General features: G+C 29.0%; 2 protein-coding genes across 4 annotated transcripts in view; one reads left to right on the forward strand and one right to left on the reverse strand.

Moving 5' to 3' along the window:
- The window catches only part of gish (casein kinase I gish), a gene marked incomplete in the record, with an annotated part of 196453 nt that extends 179061 nt beyond the window's left edge, over positions 1-17392 (reverse strand). Inside the window, 2 exon segments of the mRNA XM_067048647.1 lie at positions 16437-16651; positions 17253-17392. Of these exon segments, the coding sequence (XP_066904748.1) occupies positions 16437-16651; positions 17253-17269 (232 nt within the window).
- Positions 17393-17448: 56 nt separating this feature from the next.
- The window catches only part of LOC106681374 (centrosomal protein of 120 kDa), a 16213-nt gene continuing 15172 nt past the window's right edge, over positions 17449-18489 (forward strand). For 2 of the 3 annotated variants that reach the window (XR_001343233.2, XM_014421659.3), the window contains exons 1-4: positions 17449-17542; positions 17609-17756; positions 18133-18277; positions 18359-18472. Coding sequence is in view for 1 of the 3 variants with exons in the window: in XM_014421659.3 (XP_014277145.1) it covers positions 17491-17542; positions 17609-17756; positions 18133-18277; positions 18359-18472 (459 nt within the window). In the remaining 2 variants the exon portion in view is untranslated. The remainder of the gene's footprint in view (positions 17543-17608; positions 17757-18132; positions 18278-18358; positions 18473-18489) is intronic. The other variant, XR_001343239.2, reaches the window with a different exon arrangement.

Genomic DNA, 18489 nt, shown 5'->3' on the forward strand with positions numbered 1-18489 from the left:
ACCATCTTCTCCACTTATTCATCTATGGTCAACTGTCAAGAACTCATTCATAACCCTTTCAGTAGTAAAATAAAACAGACTCTGGACATTTTAAAAGACAACGGTAAATGTTTCAATCTGGTTTTAGATAATTATGGTAACTCCAAAAAAACCATTCAAGAGTGAAAGTGAAAAGGAAATAGTTGAAAGAAAAAGAAAGATTTCAAAGATTCAAGATTGACTTAAAACTTTATCTGGATCACAGCTCCGTTATCTATCTGGAAGCTTCAGACTTTTAACCAGACATAGCACAAGAAAATAGGAAATTCTGTACTACATGTTTATGACCTTAATAAGCACTCTTTTCTCATAGGAAAATCGTAAAACAAAATATATCAAATTTTAAAGAAAAAAAAATATCACTTATCTTGAGGGTAGATCTGAATATATACCTTGGATAAAATAGACAATTTCGTCCGAATGTTTTTTTTTTTTGTTTTTTTTTTAAACAGAATAAAAAAATTAAATATTTTTAGTGCTTAATTAACTGAATTACTTATTACCAATCATACAATTACAATTCACAGCGAATACGTGAACATGTCCTCAAAAACGGAAAAAAAAAAAAGAAAAGGATAATATAATATACAGTCCTTATAAATAGGGCATAATAGAAGTTCTCAATCAACATCTACTCTTTCTTTTATTTCAAGGTTCAATCCTTTCAGACTCTTTCAATGAGTACAAAACCTAACTAAAACTAATGACCATTTGTTATATATTGTTTATACCATCACATGGTGAGTTTAATCAAAACAATTTGTGTGGTTAATGAGAAAATTAAAAAAAAATCGGAAAATCAATTTTATAAAGTGGCATTTAGGTCAGTCGATTATATCGAGAAAAAAAAATTAATCTTAAACATAGTCTTAAAAGATTCATACGAATTTGATATTTGACCTAGGATTCTCACAGACAGATTTTTTTTTCATAGTGATACTTTCATTTACTATATATTACAAATGTAAGTGAAAGTAAAAAACTGTGGACCAAATATCCATCCTTCTTTTTGCATTATAACTTAAATGTATTCTGTAAATCTTTAGCCTGCACTTAGTTCCCATTCCACGACGCTGAAAAAGAATCCTTACGGTATCAATACTTAAAACGTTGTAGGTTAAACAAAGAAAAGAATGTAGGTTAATGATACCATTAAACAGACATCACGATCCTAAACAAACATTAAAAAAAAAAAATTGAAATGGTTCACGACCTTGGGGAATAAATATCATCTCATTACAACACATTTTCACTTCGACGCGAGAACTGCTTATCCCACTGTTAATCCCAAGCTTTGACGAACCCATACACAAATTATGCAATCTGACACAACCCATTATCGACCATTATAGGATTCACCTTCCAGAGAAGAAAGGATGCGGCCCACACACCGAGATCACGCTAGAGAAACATGAACTAGTAAGGGACTATTTTGTTTTTCCTTATTAGAGTACTTTCAAAATTACAGTTAATAAAATAACAAGAAATCGGAACAGGCGAAGTGAAACATTCACGACTCAAACTAAACCACAAGTAATATATATATAAATCGGTACCGCTACAATCTATGAAGGGTCAGGAGTTCAGTACTTTGTAAGGAAGTACTGTTACTAGACCAATGCTTATACAAGGAAGTGATTTGTTCAGATTGGCTCGACGGCCATGTTGTTCCCAATTAAGGGTACCTGAAAAAGGATATTGCGTTTGGGATAAACACAAAGGCGCCTCTTTATGTTATTATTTACAAAACAGTTTCGTGATTCTGTAAGTTGGAAGAAAGAAGGAGGTTATCCACATATACTGTAATGGAGATGAATTGGAAGTAGTGACAGACTTCATATACCTGGGTACAGTGATAGATGGATCTGAGAAGGTAGACACAGAAATATATAATAGGATTGGCGAGCCAAATTCAGTTTCCTACCAGATATGTAACACTGTCGTAGGGAAGAGAGAAGTGGGCAGGAATGTCAAGCTGCCCATACTTTAGTATGGAGCGGAGAGTTGGATATTAACAGATCGACAGGAGAGCAGAATCACCACTGCCGAAATGAAATTTTTTCCGAAGAACGATTAAAAAAACAAGGAAGGACCAAGTTCGCAATGAAAGAATTCGTCAGGAGTTGCAGATAGCCCTACTGAAAGAGATCCTGGAAGCTCGACAGCTGAAGTGGTTCAGCCATGTTATCAGGATGGACGACCACAGAGATCCTTTAAAGACAACTATGTTCCAGATGGCAGAAGACCTAAGGGCCGCCGTTGGATGTCATATCTTTACTACATTGAGCGACTCTGTGGGGCTAGGGAGAAAGACATCCGACAGGCGAGAAATAGGGAAGAACGGAATTCCTGGCGAATGCTCCTCTACGCGGAGAGGCACTAAAGAGGAAAGCAAAAGAAAAACAGTTTCGTTATTTTACAATAATATTGCAAGGCTACGACCCATGAACGGCCATGGATTCAGTACTTTGTAAGGAAGCACTGTTTTTAGAACAACGGTTATACAACGTGATTTTTTAAGAACACGCTCAACCGCAAGGGTTTTCCCAATTAAGGGACTCGCTTTATGAGACTTGGCTGGAACGAAAGCCCAACAAATAAAGTAAAATTTTTTAAAAAATAAGGCAAGCTTTGAGGAACTCCAGCCGTAAATGTCGTAGAGAGAAGTCGTACTGACTAGGCTGACAATATACCACAAATTACTAAATTACTAATAAATCACAAATTAACAATCGCGCGTTAGATACCTATGTAAAATTAAAAATCCAAATAATATACAAAATTTATTAATACTTATTTTAAATAATTTAGACTTTTTTTTTTTAATAAAACCGCAGTGATATTTTATTTGCAATCTAACAATTACGTTAAAACAAACATTTATATAAGATATTATCTAAGGTGTCAAACTCATGATAGATAACAATAAGTGAGTGCAATGTGTTAAAAGAAGCTTTTATTATCTCTAATGTTTACTGATGGTTTAAGCGATTCATGATACAGTTAAAAAATACAAACCAAATATAAAAAAAACCTTTGGCGAGTACATACGTCAATATAGTATATAGTTCCCTCTCCATTTCTAATGGATAGATAGCTACATAATTACTTCTATTCCCAGGACCCCAATATATCTGATTGTTTTTATTGTAGAATAAATTTGATTTGTAGTCTGAAAATAAAATTTACGGAAGCGGATGATCGGACCGATCTATTATGCCCAAACAAAAATTTGACTAGACAGAAAAAAAAACAAGTTTGTCCCTTAATGTCTAAAACAAAATGAGAGTGAAAATTATAGGTTCTAAACACATAGTAGTTTTTTCTGCATTAATTTTCATTCATTCGATTTCAATTATTGAATTTGAAACACGGTTTCAATTTTCAATTAAATATTGTATGCAATAATAGTAAAAGGATATACCAATCGTTCTAAAATTTATGATTTGTGATATTTATTCCCTTTTAAGAACTAACCATTGTTTGGTCTTTAAACTCTATTAACCTTTTTAACCTCGATTAAAGTGTCCTCTGGTGCCATTCAGCAATTCTTTATTCTTTTCACTTTTTCCCCGGGCTTTCATTAAACCAAAGAAATCTTAACTTCGCCAAATTTTCGTGGTTAAATATATATATATATATATATATTGGTAGTTTTGAAGAAAATAGCATATATAAATTATATAACTGTAAAAAAATTTTATCTTCAGGTTTCATAACAGACATGGTTCTCGTTTTATAAAAATGTGAAGAAGTAGCAATTTTTAAAGGGTCATGCCACAACATTTTAAGGCCATAAAAAGTTATTTTAATTCAAACTGACCTAGTTGAGTCCGATTCGTTCCACTTGGTATACTTTAACTTCATTTTGATAACTTAAAAATTGATATCTCAAATAGAATATATTATATATTTCTTTTATAAATTTAATATAATAATTTATATATTTAAATAATTATCTATTTCAAATTATTTTTTATTCAAATTGAATTTAATAATTTATAAATCGAATTGAAATTGGCCTAATTTAGTACGATTTATGGCATTTGTTATATTTTAACTTCATTTTAATAACTTAACAATTTCTTCAAAACTCAAATTGAATTGAAAAATTTATAAATTAAATTGAAACTGACAATCTAATTTCTTATATTTTAACGTCCTTTTGATTGAGTTTTGAAGTTAATCTATTTATAACCCCCTGTACTATAAAAGATTTTATTGATTTCTTTATTACAAAAATGGTATTATGAGTTTGTAAAAGCTGTACTTGACGGAGGAAATTGAGCACAATGAAAAAGATACAGATAAACCAAAATTATCGAATAGAAGTTCAAAAAGTGTATATTTATATACTATATAGCATAGAATGCTAAATCCCAAAAATACAATTTGCGGTATGAGCCTTTTTTACAGTAAAAAGAACCTTTTTTAGTAAAATATTCTAATTTTTTTTTTTCACAACACGATAACGTAACTATTTAAATTAATTTATCTGTAATGTCGATATCTTTAATTTCTTTCATCCATTATACCAAAAGAAAACTTCAAATACTAAAAGGTAAAACCTAATAATTTTATTTATAAATATTATGAGTCACACATAACGAACCCCTACTAAGCATATATCAACTCCCCAAAATTTAGCCTATTTTAATCCCAAGAAAATAATAGTAGGCGATGGTGAAGGCTATTTCCCAAAATAAACGATTAAATATTAGAATAGCTTGGCAAACGTCCACAAACTGATTCATTCAAATACAAATAAATACGGAAGAAACACTATAAATTCGATCTAATTAAAATATTACTCAAGCAAATTAACGACTCACTAAAAATCGGCAGTGAAAAACATATACAATGAAACCAAAAACAAGTCAGATAATAAAGGAAGAGGAAAATAGATAATAGTAATCAAATAGACAATTCATCAAATAACAAAAAAATTTGCCTATTCTTAAATAAAATATTTATAAAATAATTAGCGGATAATTTCACCTGAGTTAGTTTTAATCACCCCCTCCCCTCTTCGTTCTAAATATGAATTTAAATAAATCATTTCGAGTTAGAATTTTTTTAAATCCAGCCTTAATGAACATTCACAGCAAAATGAGAACCATAATTGATAATAACTTCAACTTTATAGGTATTATCGAATTTGAGATAAAAAGATCAATAAGTCAGTGAGTGAGTATTACAGACACGAACAGTTCAGTTTTATTAGATAGATACAAAGCATATTATTGTTAAAATGTGTAATTGTGTAACTGAAAAAGGATATTGGGATAAAAAAAAGGCCTCTTTATTTGTTATAATTATTTACAAAAACGGTATCGTTATTTTACAATAGTGATGTGCAACGCAACGACCCATGAAGGGTCATGGGTTCAGTACTTTGTAGAACAACGGTTATACCGTTTTTTTTCAAGAGCATCCTCAACCGCAAATTTTTTTCCCCAATTAATGGTACCCACTTTATGAGGTTGAGGGTTCAAGAACCAACAGGGTTAACTCACAGCTACAGTTTAACATAACAGTTCGGTTATTTTACTAGTTAAAATCATCTACATTTTTAACTAAGATCTAGGCACATTTTCTAAACAGATGTAATGATTGCATCATTTCTTATAAGAGCACAATATCTGTTATCAACATCAAGATGTTATTTTAGATATTTCTCTACAAGTTGGTACTTGAATAAAACATTTTGACAAGATAATGTACATAACATCATTTAATAACTATTATATCCCATAAACAAAATTTAAACTGAAAATTAGGTTACTATTTCTTCTTTTATGACGAATTATGGCACCTAGTTACATTTAAATTTTATTGTAAGAAAATAGTCTAGGTGGCGGTCAATAAAGGTATCAAAATAGTAAAAGAAAATTATTTATTAGGTTAACAATAAATTCTACTAAGTCTTCTACTATTTTGTACTTTTAATGACCGCCACCCGGACTATCTTCTTCCAATTTAAATTTAATTTATTCCTGATCCCATTATTTCTCGACATTGAAAATTGGTATGGACCTCGGCAATATAAGCTAAAATAATATAAATATTAATGAAAGCACAAGCTTTTAGATGAGCTATAAAACATCCCTTTTAGTAAAATTGGTTGTAAATCTACGAGTATTTTTGTGATTCTAAAAATGAGGAAATTCGACAATTTTTGTAATTTTAATGAATTTATATTAAAACAAAATATTGATTAAAAAAAATATAATAGTAATATTTTTGTAACGCTTATTAGTTGGTAGAACTAATGAAAACAAATCAAGAAAATCTGAGATATAGAAGTTCAGGCTTATGGTGGTTTTACATGAAATGACCCAATAATAGACTCGTTGATAACTATTTTAAATATATACATATTCGTATATTCCAGGTGTAAAGGTAACCAAGCCATTCATACAATGTTTCGTTAATATTTTTATTTGGTTAACTAATCAGTTTCTTTAACAAGAACATGTTTTAAACATTTACAAGAGACAGCTTTGAACCGTGTAACATATTAATAGATTACTATAAAAGTACAAAATCCGTTCCTGCCCTCATAAATTACTTTCTTGCATACCATAACGAAATAATTGCCCTTCAGGCGGCTTCATTATGAATAAGAGCGATTTGAAAAAAAAAAAAAGTAAAATGATTCAATTTGCAGATTAATGAATTCATTTGTCCACTGGTTTGCAATGACCTAGTCCCCCTTGTTCTATATCCAAGGTATGTTTTGATACCAGAGTATTAAGTCGACACGTCATGATAATATATTAAAAAATACTTTCATAAATTAAAAAATAATTAATATTTAAAAGACGCAAGTAGAGAGAGAAAAAATAATTAAAAGGAACAATCATGTTTGAATTAAATAACAGTAATCAAAATACCATAAAGATTTTATAACTGATTATATATTTTTTTAATTTAAATTTTATTCTGGAATAAAAACAACAAAGCTTGATCTAAAAAAATACACAATTATCATTTAACGATAAGATTTTTTTAAGAAAGAGGCTTGTCACTAATTTGTATTTACCAATTCATAGTTTCATTCGATAACGGAATTAAATCAAGAACTGTATATTAATAAATTGATTGATTTATTGCCTAATAAAATCCAGTATACATTAGTAGAAATTGTTATAATTCGACAATTTCTGAACAAGGTGGAATATTAGTATCCCAAATTTCTAAATACATAAATCACTACAGTAAGAACTCCGCTTGTCCGGATAATCGGGTCCGAGTGTGCGAAACTAAAAAAAACTCCAATATTAATTTAATTCATATAGAAGATAAACAATTAAACAAATTATAAAATTTAAGATACAGATCATATGTATATAACATATGAGACGTTCGTAAAACAGGGTAACTGAAATTTTTATGAAGTTTTTGGCACCACCATCATTTTTAAGGCTGATTACAATAATTGTTGAAAAATATTTAGAAAATTGAATCCTGTTCGAAAGTAAAACATTATAATTAATTAATATTTTAACATTACTATGGAAGATTTAGTAACTATATTTTATTTACTAACGAACGCTCAGGTAATTAAGTTCAAATTGAATTGACCAATTCAATATAATATTAAATATTGATTTATTTAGGTTCTTTTTAATCATGCTCTCTTCTTCCGAAAAATATTACGAAGAAAATTTCTTGAGCCCAATTTAATTGAAGCGTAAAACGATCTTCATGTTAATCGGGGTTTTACTGTACTTTGATTGGTTGGTGAAATGTTAGAATAAAACAGGAATTTTTAAGAATTATTGTTTATCAGTTGATAATTTTTTACTTAATAATTTAAATGGGTTATGTTCCTAATACTTTATTATTATTCAGACGAATATCAATTTACAAATTTAAAACGTTTAAAAGATTATGCGACAGTTTAATACTAATTACTTTCATTTTTGTTCTTACTTTAAATTATTTTATGGACATTTAACTCATTTTAAAAGAAATTTTCATGTTCAAATGTTAAATATTAAATGAAATGTTAAATATTAAATGAAATATTAAAATATTAAATGAAATGTTAAATAAGTTCAAATTTTTTTTTATTTTATTTTTTTTTTAATTTTTCATTTAGTAACAAGTACTTTCCCATTTTCAGTCTAAAATTAACAATTAATCTTATTTATTTGAAATTCAATGGATATTTTTTTTAAAACTATTAATTATGCATTTATTTTATTTTAGAAGAATAAAAATGATAATGGGTAAAAAGGCCGAACTGTTGTTCGAATGTTACAGTACGAGTGCAATAAAGAAGTAATAAAAAGGTCTAATAAATATGAACTAAAAAAAAAAACTTTATTGGTAAAAGTTTTTTTTTAGTTCATAAAAGATCGAAATTTCTGATTTGTCAATTTTTCAAAATAACAATAATGGATGTAATCTAATTTAACTAGTTAATCAAACTATGCTCGTTAACTTCAACATTTTTATTATAATAATATGTTTTTATTCAATAATTATAAAATAATCAATTTATATCAATTCAATGTAAATACAATTCTGGAAGACATTATGTATTACGCCGCCAGTTTCAGACACTCGACTTATAAGGATATAGTCCAAGGCCTTAAAAAGAAGTAATCGATAGCTGATTGGTGGATGAAGTGAAGAATTCACTTTTATATTCAAATTTCACTTAACCTTTGTGAAAAAAAAAATTATTTTTTAAAAATATTGGAATTATAACAATAGACCATTTCGGTTCAGATTTATTAATTGAGTGGGTGGGGTGTATCGGTACAAAATGAAGCCAAAATGTAAATGGATGATTTGTCTTATTTTTAGGTTGCATGAAACTTCAAAGTTGGTATTTTTATTTTTACTTAAATCCATAATGGCTGAACGTTAGGCACACAGCCTAGAGACAGTAACATTCGTGATTTTTCAATTTTTATTTATTTACTTTTTTCTGTATAAAAAGGTCAATTCATTTTTAGTATCTATACAAAATTCATTCATACAATTTTACAATGGTTAAGATAACACACCAGTATATCTCCGAGTTATTAGCCATTTTCTCATAAATTCGGAACTTCTGAGAAAAAAAAATGCGGATATAAAAAAATGTTCACCCAAATCAATGATTACTAAATTGTTATTTTTGTATTTACTAATATTTAATTAATTTTATCTCTATGGTAATCAACATTACAAAACGATCGATTTGTTTATACTTTTGATTCCTGTATATTTTTTTTCAATCTCTAATTAAAAAATCTCTCCGATCAGTTTTTTTCAATCAATAATACTTAAGTATTACTCATATATCTGAGAAATAAGTAATTTTCTCACAAATTAACACTAAAGGCCAAAGAAATAAAATATGGATACAAAAATTTTCATTGCCATGATAAGTATTTATATTTTATGTATTTTACTTCCATGATTTTTAATATAATACAAGACGATCAATAAATTATTTATACACCAAATTCCTTGGAATTTTTTTTCTTTCATTTTTTATTTCAATTTGACAAAATATATGAAGAATCGACGTGAAAGGAAAAAAAAAAAAAAAAAAAAAGAGGGAAAATTCAGATATGTTATCACATTTAATAAAAATAAGATGTTTTAACAGCACTTATTAAAGATAAGATTGCACCCTATAAGCGACATTCGAGTAAATCGAATTGGTTGAATATATCTGAAAATATGAACAGCAAAATGAATTTCATTATTTCAGAAAAAAAATTTCTTGACATCACAAAAAATAAAAAATATTGAAACCTGCAAAAAATAAAAAGATATCCTGAAAAACAATAGTTGAGATGAAGTTTTGAAAAATGCTTAGATTTTTAAGATATAAAAATTGAATTCTTGAGTTTTTTCGAGTTTATTAGTTGATTTTAGTTTTACCACAGCTTAAACGACGATATGTTAATTGTGCAAGATAAGATTGATGATTCCATTTTATTCCAATCCTAACTTATGTTGAAAGCCTCAGCTATTTAATGTGCGATACCTTTTGCTGTTGTCTGGCATTTCTAGAAGTTGTCAAGATAGAATCAAATGATTTACCTGAGTGATGTAAATTGGTTATAATTTCTCAGGTGATAAACAAAATTGCATATGTGGTTAAGGTGATATTATGCATTCTGTTGCAAAAAAGAGGCAGCTCCAACAATTAAACTTTAGTTGCATGGTTTAGAAGTTATATTTTTAATTGAAAGTACAGTGTTAATTGGATAAATGGACCAATTGGAGAAAATATTATCAAAAAGGATTCCTGGACCAAAATTGTTTTTAGATTTTTGAACTTATTTTTTTTAACATTTTTACGAAAATTTAAAAATCTGAGCTACTTTCCTTTTACAGCATACATTTCAATTGAATTTTTTTTTCGACATGAATGTATTTACTTGTTTGTTTACAGCTGTTTAGGTTCTTCAACCACTGGGATTATGATCGACACATACTAATTTTAAATTAAAATTTTTAGTAATCAATTTTATGATTGATTATTAAAAATTTATTTTATTTTCAAAACGATTAAAAAAAACAAAAACAAAACCAATGGAGTAACATAATAAGATTTTAACAAACCCAATTCATTTACAAAAGTATTTTAATGGCTAGGGGACTTCTTATGGGTGTTGATGAAGAATTAATAATTCGCTGCAAAGAATAATATAAATTATTACACCTATCTTGTACAGTACTCAGCAGAAATGAAAAAATTGAAGAACTTTCATATAGAATAAAAAAGGTAACTACTGTGTATTACCAGCTCTGTAACACTGTGATAGGAAAAAGGCGAATGGAAAACAACACCAAAATGTACATCTTAAAAGTCATCTATCCACTACTTTATGACATTAGACAGACTCTAGAATAGGGTTACAACCGCTGAAATGAAGTACCTCTGGAGAGTGGCAGAGTGTACAAGATCAAGTAAGAAATCAGGGAGTACAAAGGGACCTTGGAGTACACACCTTGAGGAATACCAATGAAAAGGGACAGCTGAAGTAATAATCAATGCCAAATGAATGTAGACCCACTGTTTAAAGTTCAGCCCACTGGACGCTGCTCTCATGGAAGGCCCAAACTATTATGGATGGACCGAATCTCCTAGTTCGTATAAAAGAACGAGGAATTAGAACTACCGTAAGAGGCTGGATCAGGAAAAGAATGCTTGTACTGAGGCACCTTCAAAAGTGAGGACCACAAAGAAGGAAGGATAAAGTAGAAGATTTGAACCAACAATTACATCTGGAATTACAAATGGAGACCATAGAGAATTGCATAAAAAAAAAAAAAGATTAATGAAGTTCTACTCCCAGTTACCGACAGTTAAAGGAACAGTGCCTTATAACTTGGGAAATCCAACCTCAACCCAAAGACTGAAGCCCAGGCTGCAGCAGGACATACTGTTATTAATCATATGTTTATCAATACTATTATTGATATTACTTCCCTTTTATTTATTTGTTTTTCTTCGCCCTTTTTTCAAATTAACTTTTTTTTTTTCCATTTGAGGGTAATTCTTTGCCATGTCAGGTCAACAAATGTCGTTATCAACCTTACTTTTCTCTCTAATTAAAATTTATTATTTTTACCAATAATTTAAGTTTTTTATTTATCTATGACATTCTATACAGTCTTTTGTATGAGACTTTACACCCCCCCCCCTCAAGTAAATTATTTGATCCTATCCAGAAAACTTCTAGAAATGCATGACAACAGCAAAAGGTATCGCAAATTAAATTATCTGAGGCTTACAACATAAGTTAGGATTGGAATAAAATGGAATCATCAATTTTATCTTGGACAATTGATAAAACTAATAAAAACACATAATAAAAAAAACTAAGAAATTGATTTTTTTTTTTTTTTAAACCAAGATTATCATGGTAAAAATAATATATGGTGGAACAGAAGCAACAGTAGGATAATAGAGGGAGAACACCTGAATTTAAGTCAAGGTCTGGCTGGAGAGAGGCAGACACACCAGAGACAATAATTGTCCCATTATTTCATGATAGTGGAAAGTATATTTTATACATATGTATTTTTTTAATATATAATATTTGTGGTACAGTAATGTGGATTACTATAAGTAAAAAATAAAGAACAAATGGGTGATAGAAATTATGGATTTATTACTAATAATTACTACCTATGCCCCCTTCTGTTTAATGTATGCAGTTTAGAACTTAATTTTTATGTCGTTCCAAAGCAATATTAAGTCAAATAAAAAGTGAAACAGGCAATTTCTTTCTTTTTTTTTTTTTTTTTAATTGAATCCAAAGTAAAATATAAATCATAAAACTAGTTTCCTTTCAACTAATAATGTACCCCAACTCTATTTGTACAGGGGCTGCCCCATAAACAACTAAGTAAATTATTACTATTATTACTAATGTAAGAAATATGTAAACAAAACTACTAATAATTAAATTGAATAAAGACTATCGAGCTAACTGTAAAATTTAAAATGAAAGACTTAATAATCTACCAAGGATTAAGAAATCTTCAAAAGGAAATTGAGAAAATATAGCTCAATAAAATTAACTCAGTAAACCATACTAATCTATAAATAATTTGCAACAAAATATTGCTTTAAAAGATATCTAGTTCTTAAAACAAAGTTGGGCCATTTCATATCAAATTATTCAGAAATGCTGTGATGTGACACACATCACCTAAATTTTGATGGCATTTGGTATGCTATATTCTTCAATATACACGATTGTGCACCAAACTTTATTCTTCTGTCTAAATTAGTTTGTTTGTTTTTCTGTTATTTAGTACCATTTGAAGTTTTGAGAAAAACAGGTGTGTCAATATTCTTGGAGAACTTTTTTATCCAATATAAAAAAATTTACCAAGGTCTGGATGGAGTGGTATGGAATGACCCTTTTAATAATGCTATGTATTGGTTAAGAATGTCAAGCATCCTAAACAGAATCTTTAAATTGAACAAGATTAATAGGGCCTTAGAATATATGAAATAAGGGAGTTTTGGGTGGGATGTTAATAAAATACATATGAAAATAAATTAACAAATTAGAAATAAGAGAACTTAATTTAATGTGGGGACATGGACTCAATCTCCTACACAATTAGTGCTTATCTAATTTGAAATTGAGTTAGGGGAGGTGATGGCAAAACACATGAAGGCAAGAGTTCCAGAGCATCCAGTTCAGAAGGCTGTAGGTTCGATCCTAACCTTGGTCGGTCAATATCTATTTTGCAGCGCACCCAAGAAATAAATCCTGACAATCCCATTCTAAGATAGTATAGACCTTCAATGGAGGTCTTGACCCATAAAACAAATTAAGTTTTTCAATACCCATCAGCAACAGATTACGCTTTTTCAAGACATATGACACCTTTTAAATTAAGGCAAACTAACATAAAATCCCTTCCTTTCAACAGTTCGTTTTGTAACAGGGGCTGAGTTTTTTGTAAAAGTAGAACTGAAAAACTTGTCTGTTGGCTAGAACTCAATTTCAATAAAATTAGAAAAGAAGTGCTTTAGAATTTTACAAAAAGCATATTTTGACTAATTTATTTTAATCATATCTATTTGTTGCACTTTTAATCAAGTGCTGTCGTGTCACAAGATTAAAAAAAATCTCCAAGAAACTGCTATTAGAAAAACTAGGATAGTTGATAAGAAGAGGAAGAACAAGACAGAGATATTAACCAAAGATGACCAGACCTTTTAAAGGACCTACATTCATCAAGTGAGCGTAATTGGAGAGCAGCTGTACAAGACAGAGCCCCTCGAGTTAATACCTGTGGTCCATACCCAACTGTAGTCCAATGGGAAGTAAGAAGTAAATATTCGCTCACATTTTATAGATATGGAAAAAAATAAATAAATAATAAAATGATATTTTAAATTAAATTGTCAAAATTAAAACCTTTAGCACTTCTAAAGGCTAAATGCTTGATATACGAGTCATATTAGGTAGTAATTTAATAAAATGTAACCATTTCAAATCAAGAAATAAATTTAAAATAATAGTCAGAAATAGATGAAGGTAGCTTAGAGGCTGGTTAAATAATGTTTACGAATCATGTGAACATTATTTAGTGAAAAAGAAAATAATAAAACACCAGGATCACAAGACCATGACTTTTGTATAGTTTTAATTCAATAAAGGTTGTAATCAGGCAAAGATCTTTGGTGGTTTATTACTCGTAATTACTAATATATTAATATTCTTAGATTAATTAACATACCATAATATGAATATCTAAAATTCATAAATTACAACGGATCGCAATTTCAAGAATAAGAAAGGCTATCAAATTTAGAGATTATAGATTTCAGATGATATATCAACCAGTATATCTTCTAGTACTGCTGTAGGGTCCAAGGAGTAATCTAGCTTTACAAAAAATGCATAAAAAACATAAAATTCAATGCAATAAATTATCAACAATGAATAGTGGGCTAAACTAGAATAAACAAAGTTAGTTATGAGACAAGATAGAAATTAGAGGAACAACCTATACATGAAAAAATAGTGACTAGACAGCATGTAACAATTGGAAAGTCCATGGCTCTATAAAGCTAAGGCAAAAGGAAGGTGGCCCCAAGGCAGGCCGAACTCATTAACATGAAAGGGCTTGGTACAAGAAGAACTAAACTAGATATGTGCGATATGGTGTCAGATAGACTTCAATAGGTATTGTCTATATAAAACCTGGAAAAAATAACATAAAGTGCCAAATAAACACTTCTGTAGGTGTTTATTCTTTTAAGCAACTTATTTTGGTGTTATTCATTGTTCATTGATAAAGCAATGAAATGAATTGAACAACACCAATACTAACTTATACAATATAGTGTTAATTCGGTAGATACAGTATGAGATAACATGTTATCACTCAATTATAATTACGAACACAACCCAAAGAAAGGAAAAACATTACCATTAACAATATTCAAAGATTTTTACGAATGCAGAGAAAAGCCATAAAATGTTTAATTGAACAAAAAGTAGAAATTCAAAATGAAATATCGATGGAGTTAAAGATGAGAATAATAGACGTTTTTCTATACAGTTCAAAACTATCGGCTGACTATAAATAACAACAGATACATGCGTAGTAATTTTTTATATTTAATTCAAATCTTGTACTCAGAATGCGCCTGATAGTTCTCTGCTGAAAAGTTAATTACCAATTACAACCAATAGAGCCTAATACTTGGAGATAAATGAATTATAACATACTTTAATAAAAATTAATATGATATTTAAAGGAGCTAATAGAACTGTAGAACAGATAATTTAAGAAAAACAATTTATATTTTCTGAAGGGGACAACCACTTCGATTATTTCACATATCTACTCCATGTTTTTGGATATGTGAGCGATTCTACTAATAATATTCTACTTTAGAAAACTCAAGTCAAGGAGATTTACAAAAACATTAAATATTAGGTTAAAAACATGTATATAACATTTAGGCTACAGGATATGAATTTCAAAACAAATCATCATTCACATTATAAGGATTATTAACATTTGTGATAATATAAGCTGAAAAGTTAAATTTAATTTAAGCCAGTTTTAATAGAAGCTATCTAAAAACTAAAATACCAAAATAATTAATAGAATAGTTACGATACAAATTTTAATTTAATGTATATATTTTGGAAAGGAAAAAAAAGTACTAATATTAAAATCGGATAGAATAAATGATTACCTTACTTGGATTGAAACTAAGAAATTCAATTAAAATTGCCTTAAATAATCAAAAAGCTGACTATAATCCCATTCAAAATACAAATGCACACCATTATATGTGTTGGAGAAAATAAGTTAGCATAGTACTACCTAATGAAGAGAATAGTTGTAAGACTTTAAAATTCATCTGTTTTGGAAACACACTTATTTCCATTATGTATACAAATTGTAGATCAGAAATCATGTTAAAATGGGTGTCAAAGAGAATATACACCAACAAATTCAATGGACCATATACTGAACAAAACCATTAGGAATTAATTGAACAAAATGAATTCATAAATTTTCAATATACATGGACTAAATGTGTATCAAAATTACAGTATTCAGAAATACAATGACAATAACAAAAAAAATACTATAAATAAGAGAAAACGGAGATAACTACTGCAGATAATGAAATACAGCAAATGTACGATATCCTTATGATAAAAATTGATATACTCATGTTTAAAAATAAAAATATTTTAAGAATACATACACCAGTGAATGATTGTAATTAGGGCTATGCTAACAAAAAGACACCAATGACACTTTCATAAAATAGCCAGACACTCAATTTAAAAGACAACACTCAAGTTAACATCCCAAATTATTAGAAAGTTGGGAAGTACACTACTTTACAGAAGTATTAAGTATACTAATAGAAAACTTACCTAATCTCAGTTCTCCGAAATTTCCACATCCTATCTTCTTTCCAACTCTGAAATTAGGGCCAACCATCAGAACTCCAGTAGAACTTGTCACACTATGACGGCTGGAATGCATTCCCGATCTACCGGCTGCACTACTTTTAGAAGCCCTCTTAACCTGTTCCTGAGATTCCTTGTCACGGGCCGGATCTCGTCCTTCCCTCTTCTGCATTTTAGCACTGTATAAATAAAAACAAACTTATCAGAAGAACAAATGGCTGCTTTCTTCACAATTAGGCCCGGGGCCTAGGCTAAAAAAGATCCCAGAAAACATTATTTGGAGTAGCCTTGTGCTGTAAAATATCACCACTTCCACTCACACAAACCATGATAATGAAAACATACTATCACATCACTCCTAACACCACTAATCTGTACATTACGTCAATTTTGAACAACTTATACTTAGACACAAGACATTACACTGCTACCTCCATTATTCCATGGTTCCTTATAGTTCTCCCCACCACAACTTCCCGCGGATTAATACACCCTATGTGAATAGTTATAATTTAAGTTTATACGCGATTTTCTTTGAAATAACATAATATTTGACTTTGGCATATTATTTAATTATAATTTAATATTATGGATGTAAATATTTTGACAATTTTAGTTTTCACCATATAATATTTTAAAAATAACCACTTTTGAACACAGCAAAAATAATATTTCGCAAAAGATCTATGCCCAATAATTTTCCAATCCATTTTAAGCTGAATATTGAAATTATTTTTCAAGCCTGACATTTTCATTCCTGGTAAGGACTATATTACTTACGCCGGAGTAAGCTGCATTTGTGCTGCTTTTACAAAAACTAACTAAATAACAATGATTCTTAATTTTTATATGATATTTCGACCCTAATTATTTACATTTTTTGCGTGATGATTAAATTCATAATCATAGCAAAAATTTAAGTGACACATGCAAAGCATTGACAGTCAGCTGATTGTTGTCATAGTGATTAAAAATGAACTGTAAACATACAACGGTTCGTTAGAACCTCTTCTTTTAAATGGACTGTTATCATACTTCCAAAGCTCAAGTCGTTGTCGAGATTAAAGAAGGTAATGAGAGATTGTCCATCAGCTTTGAATGTAGTAGTTGATAAAATTTAATCATTATTATTTTAGGTAATGGATTCACATTTTTAACAACTCCTGTGGTTGTTGTTGCTTCTTTCAATGGAATCCAGTTAGAAACTAAAGAAATATTACCATCAAATTGTCCACAATTTGATAGTGAACTTATTTGGCAAGCTGATACAAAATATTTGAGAAGGTCCTTTTATATTATTTTTATTTACATTAACTCTCTAGTTTCCTTAGTTGTCAAAAATAAAATCCACTCCTTTCAGTTTTATGTAGATGATGGTTAGGGATAACACAGTCATTATGTAACACACAATTTCAGTGTATTTTTATTTATCAAGACACTCCTTCATTGGTACTTTAATGAAAATCATAGTTCAGGGAGTCTGATTATAACCAAATACTTTGTAATTAATACACACCCATTGTGTTTCATCATGACAGTCATGTTTTTAAATGTATCTTTGATTTCTATTGTAAATTGAATATTTTTCCAATTATTTATTATTTATATTTCTTGCTTGACATCTTTGAATTAAAAGTAGGTTTTACTCTTTCATTTACAGGTTAAGAACTGCTAATACTGCACTTAAGCTTGAATGTTTTACTTTTTTTAATAATCATAAACAGAATTCAAGGAGAGATCGTGTTGGCTATGTATTATTAAATTTGAAGGAAGCTCAAATAGTGACTAATGATGAACATAAATCAGTGAGTGTCATAAGTTATATGAAGTATTTAAAATGTGTAGATTGTAAAGTTATCAATTCATTTCTTGTTAACAATGTCTAGGTTTCGGAAACAAGGCATCGATTGCTTGGTATGAAGAACTTATTTCAGGCACATAAGCCAGAACTTATATTGAAGTTTAAAATAGAAGAAACTATCAAAATGAGATCTTATGAGGTTTATTTTATTTATTT

This window comes from Halyomorpha halys, unplaced genomic scaffold (assembly GCF_000696795.3).
Source record: "Halyomorpha halys isolate HHAL.00 unplaced genomic scaffold, Hhal_1.1 Scaffold20.1, whole genome shotgun sequence".
Lineage (NCBI taxonomy): Eukaryota > Metazoa > Arthropoda > Insecta > Hemiptera > Pentatomidae > Halyomorpha > Halyomorpha halys.